General features: G+C 43.4%; 1 protein-coding gene across 2 annotated transcripts in view; it reads left to right on the top strand.

Annotated features, from left to right (window-relative positions):
* The window catches only part of LOC144683536 (peptidase inhibitor 16-like), a 697,419-nt gene continuing 682,360 nt past the window's right edge, over positions 1 to 15,059 (top strand). For both annotated transcript variants that reach the window (XM_078546629.1, XM_078546630.1), the window contains exon 1: positions 1 to 237. In XM_078546629.1, coding sequence (XP_078402755.1) covers positions 85 to 237 — 153 coding nt within the window. In that variant the 5' untranslated portion in view covers positions 1 to 84. The remainder of the gene's footprint in view (positions 238 to 15,059) is intronic.

Here is a 15,059-nt window from a genome sequence, read left to right as displayed (position 1 = left end):
CTTTGCTCTATGACCTGATTGGGAGCGCCCCACATATAAAGTCAAGCTGATCTGCTCCCGAGCTGACACAAGATCTGAGAAAGAATGGCAGCTGGGTCATTGCGAGTGTTGCTGCTCATTTCTCTAACATTCCCCGAGTCTACCCGCGCTCTATCCGAAGCGGAGAAGAAGGATGTAGTTGATCTACACAATAAGTATCGCTCTAAGGTACTTGATGCATCCAACATGCTAAGAATGGTAAGGGGCTTGATTTCTTCAGTTTAAGGACCTATCCGCTTTACTGCACGGTGGTCCTCGAGGCTAGAAGTTCATTTGTATATTATTCCTCAAAATGGTAATATCGACATTGCATTGATTCGATATATTTACAATTCTTTGCGCGAATAATGCAATTGCACACTTTTAAGAAATGGGAAATTTTCCAGCAGATCCGCAATAATATTTAATTACCTGGTTAACTAAACCTTTATACCGGTTATTTTCATTGCGATCATTCCCAGAAAGTTGCCCTCTATCCCTCTAAATTAAACGGCATCGTTTGGTTTCTTTAGAGACAATGATTCAAATTAGATCATGAAGCAAATATATGGCATTCCAACAGTTTTGTTTTAAATCGACTTGTCTCGTTTTTCCTCATTTTTTTGTGTTTGGTTGGGAGAAGGATGGAGAAGAGATGAATGGGCGGGGAGCAGGTTATTTATAGAAACTAGGCTGGTCGCAGCCGGTGTGGTAAGCTCAGCATTTACCTGTGGGTCTTTGTGAGCGCTGAACCGCCTGACCTAGGTCTGGATTTTTGGGGGCAGTATTCTGGTGGGTGGGGGACAGTTTTCGGGTGCTCTAATTTCTGGCCATTATATCCAGCCGATGCTGAAGGTCCCCAGCCTAAAATGGGTAATGATGTAGTGACACCATGAAGACATTTTTTCATCAATGCTGCTTTTTTCATCCAAATCATGCTGATGTAAAATGGGTATCCAATATTGTCAGGTGGTAAGGAATAAATGGAATTAAAATTATATTATAATGACTCCAGCAATGTTATAAAAGGGTTCAGAGACCATTTATTTACCTGACAATTTGGATAATGGATTTAATAAGATATAAATGTGTCTGTATTTCCTGTCTACAAACCGAACTTGTGTTGTCCTGTTTTTGTCACACTTGTGTGCCAACTTTTCCTCCTGTAAATTTCTGTCATATTTTGCATTCAGCTTTCCTGCGTCAATGAACCAATCAATTTACTCAAAATGCTTTCTCAAGAAGAAAATGCCTTCAGTAACTGAAGTTATTAATGCATAAAATAGTTTTAAACAAAATAAATATAAACATTACATATCTCAGCATTATCCACATTCATTCGATTATCTTTTAAGTGTTTTGATATCTTCATAAAAATCACAATCACACAGTGCAGAAGAGGTCTTTCAGCCCATTGAGTCTGCACCGACACATGAGAGACACCTAACCGAACTACCTAATCTCATTTACCAGCACTTGGCCCATAGCCTTGAATGTTATGATGTGCCAAGTGCTCATCCAGGTACTTTTTAAAGGATGTGAGGCAACCCGCCTCTGCCACAGAATCACACAGTGCAGAAGAGGCCCTTCGGCCCATCAAGTCTGCACCGACTTGTGAGAAACAGCTGACCTACCTACCTAATCCCATTTACCAGCACTTGGCCCATGGCCTTGAATGTTATGACGTGCCAAATGCTCATCCAGGTACTTTGTAAAGGATGTGAGGCAACCCGCCTCCACCACTCTCCTAGGCAGCGCATTCCAGACCGTCGCCACCCTTTGGGTAAAAACGTTTTTCCTCACATCCCCCCTAAACCTCCTGCCCTCACCTTGAACTAATGTCCCCTCTTGACTCTTCCCATTGATATACTTAGAACCATGGAAAATTTACAGCACAGAAGGAGGCCATTTGGCCCATCTTGTCCATGTCAGCCCGAGGACACCCAGGTGCCCTTTCTAATCCCACCTTCCTGCACCCGGCCCATGGCCCTGCAGCTTACAGCACTTAAGGCGCAGATCCAGGTACTTTTTAAAAGAGTTTAGAGTTTCTGCCTCTACCACCAACTTGGGCAGCGAATTCCAGACACCCACTACCCTCTGCGAAAAAAGGTCTTCCTCATGTCCCCCCTACACCTTCTGCCACTTATCTTGAATCTATGTCCCCTGATTCTAGAATTCTCCACCAAGGGAAACAATTTTATCCTGTCCACTCTATCTATTCCCCTCATAATTTTGTACACCTCAATCAAGTCACCTCTCCGCCTTCTTTGTTCTAAGGAAAATAACCCCAACCTATCCAATCTCTCCTTGTACCTACACTTTTCTAACCCTGGCAACATTCTTGTAAACCTCCTCTGCACTCTCTCCAGAGCTATTACGTCCTTCCTGTAATGTGGTGACCAGAACTACACACAATACTCCAGTTGTGACCTCACCAGTGTTTTATACAATTCCAACATTATATCCTTACTTTTATATTCTATACCTCTGCCAATGAAGGAGAGCATTCCAAATGCCTTCTTTACAACCTTGTCTACTTGAACTGCTGCCTTCAGGGACCTGTGTACTTGTACGCCAAGGTCTCTCACTTCATCTACCCCATCTTTGTATATTCCCATTTATTTTGTAATCCCTGTGACTGTTTGACCTCCCTAAATGTATGACCTCACACTTCTCTAATTTAAAATCCAACTGCCACTTTACCGCCCACTCCACCAACCTCTCTATATTGTTTTGGAGATTATGGCTATCCTCTACACTATCCACTACTCGGCCAATCTTTGTGTCATCTGCAAATTTCCCAATTGTGCCCTCCACGTTCACATCCAAATCATTAATGTATAACACAATCAGCAAGGGTCCCAACACTGAGCCCTGTGGAACACCACTTGAGACAACTTTCCATTCGCAAGGGCATCCATCGACCATTACCCTTTGTTTCCTGTTACAAAGCCAACCTTTTATCCAGTTTGCCACATTACCCTGAATCCCATGGGCTTTTATTTTCCTGACCAATCTGCCATGTGGGACCTTGTCAAAAGCCTTGCTAAAATCCATGTACACAACATCCACTGCACTACCTTCATCAACCTTTCTTGTCACTTCCTCAAAGAATTTAATCACATGTGTGAGGCAAGACCTTCCTTTAACAAATCCATGCTGACCATCCCTGACTAGTCAATGCCTTTCCACATGACAGTTAATCCTATCTCTCAGGATTGATTATACTAATTTGCTCACCACCGATGTAAAACTAACTGGCCTATAATTGTTTGGCATTTCCTTTGATCCCTTTTTAAACAATGGAACTATGTTTGCATTTCTCCAGTCCTCCGGCACCTCCCCTGTATCTAATGAAGATTGGAAAATCATCCTCAGAGCATCCGCTATCTCCTCCCTGACTTCCTTCAGCAGCCTCGGAAACAATCCATCTGGCCCTGGTGACTTATCAACTTTCAAGGATTTCAACCCTTCGAGTACTTCCTCTCTCTTTGCGACTATTCCGTCCAATATCTCGTAGTGTTCCTCCTGGACTACTATATCTGCATAGAATATCTTGGGATTTTCCCTACTTTTACCAGCCAGAGCTTTCTCATATCCCTTCTTTGCTCTCCTAATTGCTTTCTTAAGCTCCACCCTGCACTTTCTGTACTCCACTAATGCCTCAGCTGATTTGCTTCCCTTGTACCTGCTAAAAGCCTCTCTTTTCCTTCTTATCGTAACCTGAATATCTCTGGTCAACCATGGTTCTCTGGGCTTGTTACTCCTTACTATCAGCCTAGAGGGAACATGTTGAGCCTGTACCCTCCCCATTTTCTTTTTGAATGCCCCCCACTGCTCCTCTGTAGATTTCCCCACAAGTAGCTGTTCCCAGTCTACCTTGACCAGATCCTGCCTTATTTTACTAAAATCCACTCTCCCCCAATCCAAAACATTTTTTTGCAACTTGTCTATTTCTTTGTCCATAACAAACTTAAACTGTACCATGTTGTGGTCGCTTTCACTAAAATGCTCCCCCACCACCACCTAAGCCACCTGTCCGGCTTCATTCCCCAGAATTAGGTCCAGCGCTGCACCGTCCCTTGTTGGACCCTCTACACATTGACCTAAAAAGTTCTCCTGTACACATTTCAAGAAATCCACTCCATCCAAGCCCTAAACACTATGTCTATCCCAATTAATGTTGAGAAAGTTGAAATCACCTAATATAATTACCCTATTATTATTATTTTTACACACCTCCACAAATTTTGCACATATTTGCTCCTCAATTTCCCGCTGACTATCTGGGGGTCCATAATAAACACCTAACAATGTGGCTGTCACTTTTTTTATTTCTAAGCTCGACCACCCTCCCAGGCAGTGCATTCCAGACTGTCACCACCCTCTGGGTAAAAATGTTTTTCCTCACATCCCCCCTAAACCTCCTGCCCTCACCTTGAACTTATGTCCCCTCGTGACTGACCCTTCAACTAAGAGGAACTGTTGCTTCCTATCCACCCTGTCCATGCCCCTCATAATCTTGTGCACCTCGATCAGGTCGCCCCCTCAGTCTTCTCTGCTCCAACGAAAATAACCCAAGTCTATCCAACCTCTCTTCATAACTTAAATGTTTCATCCCAGGCAACATCCTGGTGAATCTCCTCTGCACTCCCTCCAGTGCAATCACATCCTTCCTATAATGTGGCAAACAGAACTGCACACAGTACTCCAGCTGTCGCCTCACCAAGGTTCTATACAACTCCCAACATGACCTCCCTACTTTTGTAATCTATGCCTCGATTGATAAAAGCAAGTGTCCCATATGCCTTTTTCACCACCCCACTAACATGCCCCTCTGCCTTCAGAGATCGATGGACACACACGCCAAGGTCCCTTTGTTCCTCCGAACTTCCTGATGTCTTCTATGTCATTTATATAAATGACAAATAATAGGGGACCCAGCACAGATCCCTGTGGTATGCCACTGGACACTAGCTTCCAGTCACTAAAGCATCCTTATGTCATCACCCTCTGTCTCCTACAACTAAGCCAATTTTGAATCCACCTTATCAAATTACCCTGTATGCCATGTGCATTTGCCTTCTTTATAAGTCTCCCATGTGGGACCTTGTCAAAGGCTTTGCTGAAATCCATACAAACTACATCAACTGCACTACCCTCATCTACACACCTGGTCACCTTCTCAAAAAATTCAATCAAATTTGTTCGGCATGACCTCCCTCTGACAAAGCCATGTTGACAATCCCTGATCAAACCTTGCCTGTCCAAGTGGAGATAAATTCTTTCCGTCAGAATTTTCTCCAGTAGTTTCCCTACCACTGGCGTGAGACTCACTGGCCTGTAGTTCCCTGGCTTATCTCTACAACCCTTCTTGAATAGTGGAACCACATTAGCTGTTCTCCAGTCCTCTGGCACTTCCCCCGTGGCCAGAGAGGAATTAAAAATTCGGGTCAGAGCCCTGCGATCTCCTCCCTTGCCTCCCTCAGCAGCCTGGGACACAAATCATCTGGACCTGGAGATTTGTCCACTTTTAAGCCTGCCAACACCTCCAATACCTTGTCACTCCCTATATCAATTTGCTTAAGAACCTCGCAGTTTCTCGCCCCGAGTTCGATACCTTTATCCTCATTCTCTTGGTTGAAGATGGATGTGAAGTATTCATTCAACACTCTTGGGATGTCACTGGCTCCACCCATAGATTGCCCCCTTGGTCCCTTATGGGCCCTACTCTTTCCCTGGTTATCCTCTTCCCATTGATATATTATGGAATATCTTGGGATTTTCCCTACTTTTACCAGCCAGAGCTTTCTCATTTCCCCTCTTTGCTCTCAGAATTGGTTTCTTAAGCTCCACCCTGCACTTTCTGTACTCCACTAATGCCTCCACTGATTTACTCCCTTTGTACCTGCTAAAACCCTCTCTTTTCCTTCTCATCGTAACCTGAATATCTCTGGTCATCCATGGTTCTCTGGGCTTGTTACTCCTTCCTATCACCCTAGAGGGAACATGTTGAGCCTGTACCCTCCCCATTTCCTTTTTGAACGCCCCCAACTGCTCCTCTGTAGATTTCCCCACAAGTAGCTGCTCCCAGTCTACCTTGGCCAGATCCTGCCTTATTTTACTAAATCCCACTCTCCCCCAATCCAAAAAATTTTTTTGCAACTTGTCTATTTCTTTGTCCATAACGAACTTAAACTGTACCATGTTGTGGTCACTATCACTAAAATGCTCCCCCACCACCACCTCAGCCACCTGTCCGGCTTCATTCCCCAGAATTAGGTCCAGGACTGCACCGTCCCTTGTTGGACCCTCTACATATTGACCTAAAAAGCTCTCCTGTGCACATTTCAAGAAATCCACTCCATCCAAGCCCTTAACACCATGTCTATCCCAATTAATTAATCCCAAAAAATGCTACAAGTCCTCAGCTTCTGTCGTGAGCTTGCACTTCAACGGGATATCTTTACCTTCGAGACCTTTCAAATCACATTTATATATCCCAAACATGGCAGTTTGAGGGATTTCCCAATATGCAGTCTGTGCATTTTGAGCAATGCAGGGGTTGGGGCTTGGTGTATCAAAAGGGGACGCTGGTGTTTTGGCTCCCACTCCACCATGCCCCCTTTACCTATTAAAACCCAGTATACTATCTGATACCCGCAACTGCCAAAGCTGCTAGACTCTTCTCTTCTCCAAACTGCCCAACATGGCTCTTAGTCTTGTTGGACCACAGAAAACTCCTCCCCAGACATCCCTCCATTCCCAGAACCACCTCTCAGCACTCACAATTCCCAGTGTCTCCTGATCCCAGAAATGCTCTCAGGTCCCGAGACCAACTTCCCCAATGTCCCCAAATCACAAGATCCTTTTCTAACTGATTCCAAATTCTAACATCTGCCCCAGCGCACTTAGAGTCTCCTGAACTAGTGTTCTCAGAACTCTGAGATCCCATTCAAAATGCTACCAACTCCTGAGACCCATCCCAATATTGCCAAAATAGGCCCCTTTTTCCTCAGTTCTAAGAGATTGTATTTTTTCTGAGAGAATGCCACTTTTGGTTTAGTTTTTGGAGGAGAAGCAGTAATAGGCGGTCAGGAGCTACAGGTTACTACCTATTGCATGCCAGACACAGATCGAGGCCCTCAAACCTCCAGATGTCTCAAGAGTAGTGCTTGTGAAGTTGTCTTCACAAAGGAAGCCACCAGTGAATAAAGTCAACACTGCCACCTGACCATCACCTAGCTTCATCCACCAGGACATGGCCAGTGACTTTGCAAATCATGATGGCTCTACATTTTTATGCCATGTCTTCATACCAGGCTCAGTGGGAACAATAATAGCAGTTGCCAAGCTGTACACATGCAAAAAAGCAAATTGCTCGAGTAACCAAGTTCATGAAGCACAGCTGGCAGCATAACAGGGTATTTTTCAGAGTGGCATAATTCTTAAAGGTTCAAGAAATAATAGATTGCACCCACTGAACCAAGGGTTCACAAATGGCAGTGCATACATCATTAAGAAAGGATTCCAATCTCTCAATGTATCAATGTGATGACTGGATTCCCACAGGGGTCTGTTCTGAGGCCTCAACCTTTTACGATCTTCGTCACTGACTTAGATGAGGGGAGTGAAGACATGGTAACTAACTTTGCAGATGACACAAAGATAGGTAGGAAAGTATGTTGTGAAGAGGACATGAGGAGGTTGCAGATGGATATAGATAGGTTGAGTGAGTGGGCAAAGATCTGGCAAATGGGAAAATATGAAATTGTTCACTTTGGCAGGAAGAACAAAAAAGAGAATTACTTAAGTGGAGTACGGTTGCATAATTCTGAGGTGCAGAGGGATCTAGGTGTTCTAGTTCATGGGTCACAAAAAGTTAGTATTCAGGTACAGCAAGTAATTAAGAAGGCTAATGGAATGTTATCCTTTATTGCGAGAGGGATTGAACATAAAAGTAAGGATGTTATGCTTCAGTTGTGCAGGGCATTGGTGAGTCTGCACCTTGAATACTGTGCGTGGTTTTGGTCTCCTTATTTAAGGAAGGATGTAAATGCATTGAAGGCGGTTCAAAGGAGGTTTACTAGATTGATACCTGCAATGAGTGGATTGTCTTATGAGGAAAGATTGGGCAGGCTGGGCTTGTTTCCACTGGAGTTTAGAAAAGTGAGGGGTGACTTAATTGAAGTACAAAAGATCCTGAACGGCCTTGACAAGGTGGACGTTGAAAGGATATTTCTTCTTGTGGGTGAGTCCAGAACTAGGGGGCACTGTTTTAAAATTAGGGGTCGCCCTTTTAGGACAGAGATGAGGAGAATTTTTTTCTCTCAGAGGGTAGTGCCATGACATGTATTGACAAATGCTGGACTGATCCAAGCTACCATCTCCTTCAGCCTGGCCCCCAAATTGCGAAGGCAACTGAAGCAATGCCATATGAAACATTGAAGGCCTCAAAGATCCTAGCAAGGCAGCCCTTCTCAGTCAACGCCTCACTGTCAACCTCTCAATCTCCAGCCACCAGGAGCTACAGTGTGCCCATAGCACCAGGTTGATACGAAAGTCCACCATAACAAGCACCTGTGAAGAGGTCCTTGGTATTTCCACCGGGAAACATCGCTGCTGGTTTGATGAAAACAACCAAGAGGTAGAGAACCTAATGGAGCGTAAGTGAAGGGCTTTCACAGGCTAGAAACATCTCCACACCTCATGAGAAAATCAGAAGTCCTACAGGAGGCTGAAGGCAGAGATACAGCATAAAGCCTGCGACATAAAAAATAAATGTTGGCTAGAAAGAGCACGGGAGATAACGACTCACAGTGCTGTCATGACCATCTTTACGCCAAGCACCCAAGGACCCAGGCTGCTGAAAGCCAAGCATTGAAGGGAGCTCACCAGGGACAAGAAGGCAGTCAGTGCTCACTGGAAAGAACATTTTGAAAAACTACTCAACCAAGACTCTGTCTTCAGCTTGAACATCCTCAACTCCATTCCTTAATACCCCATCCTGCTCAGCCTCAGCACTATCCTGAGCAAAGTTTAAAAAGCCATACAACAGCTGAAAAGCAACAAGGCCTCAAGAGCAGATGGGATCCCTGCCAAAATTCTGAAGATACTTTCCTGGCATGGTTGCATGACCTCATGTCCCTCATCTGGGTAGAGTGAGAATGATGGGAGATCTCAGGGACCCTGTTATCATGACTATATTCATGAAAAGAAGACTAGTCTGATTGCGGTAAGTCCGGAGAAGACTCCCTATTCTCTACCACAGGGAAGATCATTGGAAGGATCTTCTTCAATTACCTCTTCCCAGTGGTCAAAGTGTCATAGTGCAGTTTTCACCCATTGAGAGGCACCACAGACATGATCTTCACTGTGCGGCAAATTCAAGAAAAATGCGAGGAGCACCACCAACCGCTGTATATGGCCATTTTTGACCTCACAAAAGCCTTTGACTCTGTCAGCCGTAAAGGCTTATGGAGTATCCTCCTCAAATTTTGCAGTTCTCAGAAATTTGTCACCGCCTGCCACCTACTCCATGATGACAGGCAAGCTGTGATCCTCACCAACAGACACCATCTCAATGAAGACTGGGGTCAAACAAAGTTGTGGCATTTCACCACTCCACTTTCCTCACTGCAATACCACACCTCACCTCCAACAAATTATCCACAGGCGTGGAGATAATCTACAGGACAGGAAACTGTTCAACCTATGCCGCCTTCAATCCAAAACCAAAATCATTTCAACCTCAGTCATTGAGCTTCAGTATGCAAATGACGCTTGTGTGTATGCTCACTCAGAAACTGACCTCCAGGTTATTGTTAGCTCCATTTCCAAAGTATAAGAGAAAATGGGCCTTTCACTAAGCACTCAGAAAACTAAGGTACTCTTCCAACCAGCTCTCACAGCACAAAACCTCCTCCTGCCAAGATGCATAATTTAGTACTTGGGCACAGTGATAATGCAGGAGAGCTAAATACTAACAATATATTTGCAGATACAGCAACAATAACTGGTATTTACATAATAAAATTGTCCCAAGGCACTTCACAAGAGCATTATAAAGCAAAATTTGACACCAAGCTACATAAGGAGATATTTGGGCAGATGACCAAGAGCTTGGCCAAAGAGGTAGGCTTTAATGAGGGTCATAAAAGTGGAAAGAGAGGCAAAGAGGGTTAGGGAAGGAATTCCAGAACTTAGGGTCAAGGCAGTGGAAGGCACGGCCACCAAGAATCGAGCAACTAAAAATTAAAATTGGGGGTGCACAAGTGGCCAGAATTAGAGGAAGGCAGATTTCTGAAAGGGTTGTGGAGTTGGAAGAGATCACAAAGATAGGAAGGGCAAGACAATGGAAAGATTTGAAAACAAGGATAAGAACTTTAAAGCCAAGGCATTGCTTAACCAAGAGCCTATATAGGTCATCAAGCATAGAGGTGATGGGTGAACTACATCTGGTGCAAGTAAGGACATGGGCACCAGGGTTTTTGATGACTTCAAGGGTAGAATGTGGGAGGCTGGATAGGAATGCGTTGAATAGTCAAGTTTAGATGTAACAAAGCTATGGATGAGGCTTTCAGCAACAGATGAGTTGTAACAGGGGCTGAGTCAGGTAATAGTATGGGAGGTAGAAATAGGTGGTCTTACTGATGGTATGGATTTGTGGTTAAACTCATCTCGGGGTCTAATATGACACCAAGTTTGCACAACGCCTGGTTCAGCCTCAGACAGTCGCCAGGGAGAGGAATGGAGTCAGTGACTAGGGAACAGAATTTGTAATGGGGGCCAGAGGCAATGGCTTTGGTCTTCCCAATATTTAATTGGAGAAAAGTTCTGTTCATCCAATATTTGATGTTAGGCAAGCAATCTAATAATTTAGATTCAGGAAGCGCTGGAAGAGGTGGCGGTGAAGTAGAACTAGGTGTCATCAGCATACATATGAAAACTGACACAGTTTTTGGATGATGTCAACGAGGGGCAGCATGTAGATGAGAAGTAAGAAGGGGCTAAAGATAGATATTGGGAGATGCCATGGATATCAGGGCAGAGGCAAGAAGAGAAGCCATTGCAGGGGGTTCTCTGGCTCTGATTAGATAAATAGATATGGAATCAGGTGAGTGCAGTCCCACGCAGATGGACAATGGTGGAAAAGCAATGGAGAAGGTGGTATGGTCAACTATATCAAAGGCTGAAGACAGGTTGAGAAGGATGAGGAGAGATTGTTTACATTTGTCCCAGTCAACTATGATGTCATTTGTGACTTTGATTAGAGCTTTTTAGTACTGTGGCAGGGCCAGAAACTTTATTGGTTGGCTTTAAGTACGGAGTTCAGGGAAAGATGGACATGGATTTGGAAGGCGACTGCACATTCAAGGGCTTTGAAAAAGAAAGAAAAGTTGGAGATTTGGTAGTAGCTAGAGGCTTTTTTGAGAAGAGGGTTCATGACTGCAGATGTGAAGGCGAGGGGGACAGTACCTAAAGAGGGAGAACTATTAACAATACCAGCTAATATGGGAACCAAGAAGGGGAAATGGGTGGTCAGCAGTTTAGTGGGAATAGAATTGACCGAGCAGGAAGCAAATCTCATGGACAAGAATCGAAAAAGCATGAGGGGAGTCAGGCGAGAAACTAGTTTTTAATGCGGGATCAGAATCAGGGTAGGGGGAATTTTTAGAGCAAGTTTTCCCTCATGGACTAGGGCAAACATGGGAAGTGGCAGAGTCAGATGTTCAGAGCGTTTTAATCTTAGTAACAATGAAGTCCTTGATCTCCTCGCATTTGTTATTGGAGGTGAGAATGGAGGAGAAAGGGGAGGGGAGTTAAGAAGACAGTCTGCAATAAAGAAGCCAATGGTTAAGTTTGCATCATAGGATGATTCTGGAATAATGGGTAGTTTTGGTAGACCAGAGCAGAGTTTGATGGTGTTTTATGTTGCCCAGCCAGATCTAGCACTAAATAGCTAAACTAGGTGCCTTCTATATCCGTCCAAGTCCACATCCCTTGGATATGGTCAGAAGAGTAATTAGAAATATGCTTGTAAAAAGGTTGCTGTCAAACTAATTTTTCTTTGTGATGATGTGATATCTGACATTATGCATCATGTGTCAGCCTTAGATCAGTGCCAGTACTCTTTCCACTTTGTCAGAAGGAGGCACGAGGATCCCTTCAGAGACTTGGCCACATAATGTAAACTGATTTTCAGTATTGGGCTTTCTGAGGCATTATCTTTCAGATGAGATGTTAAGCCAAAGCCCTTTCTGCTCTCTTAGGAACATGTTAAAAAAAAAAAGAGGACTATTGGGGAAAAACAAAACATTGGGGTTCTCCTGGTGCTCTGACAAAACTTATACCTCATATATCACTAAATCCGATTATCTGATCATTTTTCTCAGTATTGTTTGCAAGACCTTGTTGTTTGCAAATTGGCTGCCAGGATTCTGCATCTCAATAGTACTTCCTTGGCTGAGAAGCACTTTGGAATGTCCTGTTGGTTCTGTCTTTCTATGTCTTCTCATCCATGAGTCATTTTCTGAGCTTGTAATTTTATTTTAGAACTCTTATTTGTGTGCAGGAGTACCAGATGGCAGCACCAGGGTGGGAATAGTAACTCTCTTCTACTTCAGAACATAGAAAATAGGAGCAGGAGGAGGCCATTTGGCCCCTCTAGTCTGCTCTGCCATTCAACTAGATCATGGCTGATCTTGTACCTAAATGCCATTTTCACACGCTATCCCCATATCCCTTGATTTCTTTAATAACTAGAAATCTATTGATCTCTGTCTTGAATATACCCAATGACTAAGCCTCCACAGCCCTCTGAGATAGAGAATTACAAAGATTCATCACCTTCTGAGTGAAGAAGTTCATTTTACTCTCAGTCCTAAATGGCCTACCTCATATTCCGAGACTGTATAATGTACCCTGGTTCTGGGTCAACTCTTCCCGCACCCCTGCCCACCCCTACCGCAGCCAGGAGAACATCCTTCCTGCATCTACCCTGTCAAGCCTTGTAAGGATTTTGTATGCCTCAATGAGGTCACCTCTCATATAGAGCATATAGGCCCAGTCTCCTCAATCTCTCCTTTTGGACAATCCTGCCATCTCAGGGATCACTCTGGTGAACTGTCATTGCACTCCCTCTATGGCAAGTACAACCCTCCTGAGGTAAGGAGACTAAAACTGTACACAATACTCCAGGTGCAGGTGCACCAAGGCTGTTTGTAATTGCAGCAAGGCTTCCGCCTGTATTCAAATCCTCTCACAATAAAGGCCAACAAGCCATTTGCCTTCCTAACATGCACCTGCATGTTAGCTTTCAATGACTAATGAACAAGGACACCCTTTGGACATCAAGACTTCCCAATCTCTCACCATTTGAAAAATACTCTGCGTTTCTGTTTTTCCTACCAAAATGGATAACTTCACATTTTCCACAATATATTTCATTTGTCATGCTCTTGCCCACTTACTTAACCTGTCTAAATCCCCTTGAAGCCTCTTTGCATCCTCCTCACAATTCGCATTCCCACCTAGTTTTGTGTTATCAACAAACTTGGAAACATTACATTTGGTACCCACATCCAAATCATTGATAAAAATTGTGAATAGATGGGGCCCAAGCACTTGCAGTACCCCATTAGTCACAATCTGCCAACCTGAGAATGACCCATTTATTTCTGTTCTCTGTTTTCTGTCCATTGACAAATTCTCAATTCATGCCAATATATTACCCTCAAACCCATGTGCTCTAATTTTGCTTACTAACCTGTGTGGGACCTTATCAAAAGCCTTCTGAAAATCCAAATAAACCATATCCACTGTTCACCCCATCTATTCTGCTCGTTACATCCTCAAAAAACTCTAACAGGTTTGTCAAACTTGATTTCCCTTTATAAATCCATGTTGACTCTGCCCAATCCTACCATTATTTTCTAAGTCTCCAGTTATCACATCCTTTATAATAGATTCAGATATTTTCCCTAGTACTGTTGTCAAGCTAACAGGTCAGTAATTCCCTGTTTTCTCACTCCGTCCTTTCTTAAATAGTGGGATTACATTTGCCTCCTTCCAATCTGCAGGAACCGTTCCAGAATTTATAAAATTGTAGAAGATGACCACCAACGCATCCACTATCTCTACAGCCATCTCTTTCAACACTCTGAAATGCAGATCATTAGGTCCAGGGGCTTTATCAACTTTCAGTCCGATTAATTTCTCCAGTACTACTTTTTTACTCATATTAATTTCTTTCAGTTCCTCATTCTTGCTAGTCACTTGGTTCTCTGGGATTCCTGGGAGGGTTTCTGTATCTTCCTCTGTGAAAACAGACACAAATTTGTTTAGGTTCTCTGCCAATTCCTTATTCCCCATTATAAATTATTCTGTCTTTGCCTGTAGTGGGTCCATATTTGGCTTTGCTAATCTTTTCCGTTTTACATACCTATAGAAGCTTTTATAGCCCATTTTTATGTTTCTTGCTAGTTTACTTTCATATCCTATTTTCTCTTTCTTTATCAGTTTCTTGACCCTCCTTTGCCGAATTCTAAAATGCTGTGCAGCATGTTGCTGCTGAATGTATATACTCAACTGAATTGTAAGTAAGCAGAAGTAGCCTTTGTTTCCATATCTATGAGTTCCATTCACAAAACCTACAAAATTTTAGGTTCTCCAAGATGTTGTTTCATGTACTATACAGGGACCAGGAGTAATGTACACTTACTACATGTGACCCAATGCCGAAGTAGAAATGCTTTATTTGATGCCAGGTATTGCACCTGGAGTATTGTGTACAATATCTGTTCATTACCCAACATCATAATTTATAAGTGATTAGTCACTCGCCTATAGAATGAACGTTGTTCCACGCAGGCCTTGTTTTATCTATTCCTTGCTCTAATTTAACAACACATTTATCTCCTTTGATTATGAGGGAGCCACCACTGGTTTTATTCTATTCGGTTGGGGCAAACCTGAATTTGATTGAACTCTGAACTTAAATGGACAATTTACAGCCGATTGAGTCAATATTTTGTGGCAAC

This window comes from Cetorhinus maximus, chromosome 8 (assembly GCF_964194155.1).
Source record: "Cetorhinus maximus chromosome 8, sCetMax3.hap1.1, whole genome shotgun sequence".
Classification (NCBI taxonomy): Eukaryota; Metazoa; Chordata; class Chondrichthyes; order Lamniformes; family Cetorhinidae; genus Cetorhinus; species Cetorhinus maximus.
This window is presented reverse-complemented; position numbering and strand designations above follow the sequence as displayed.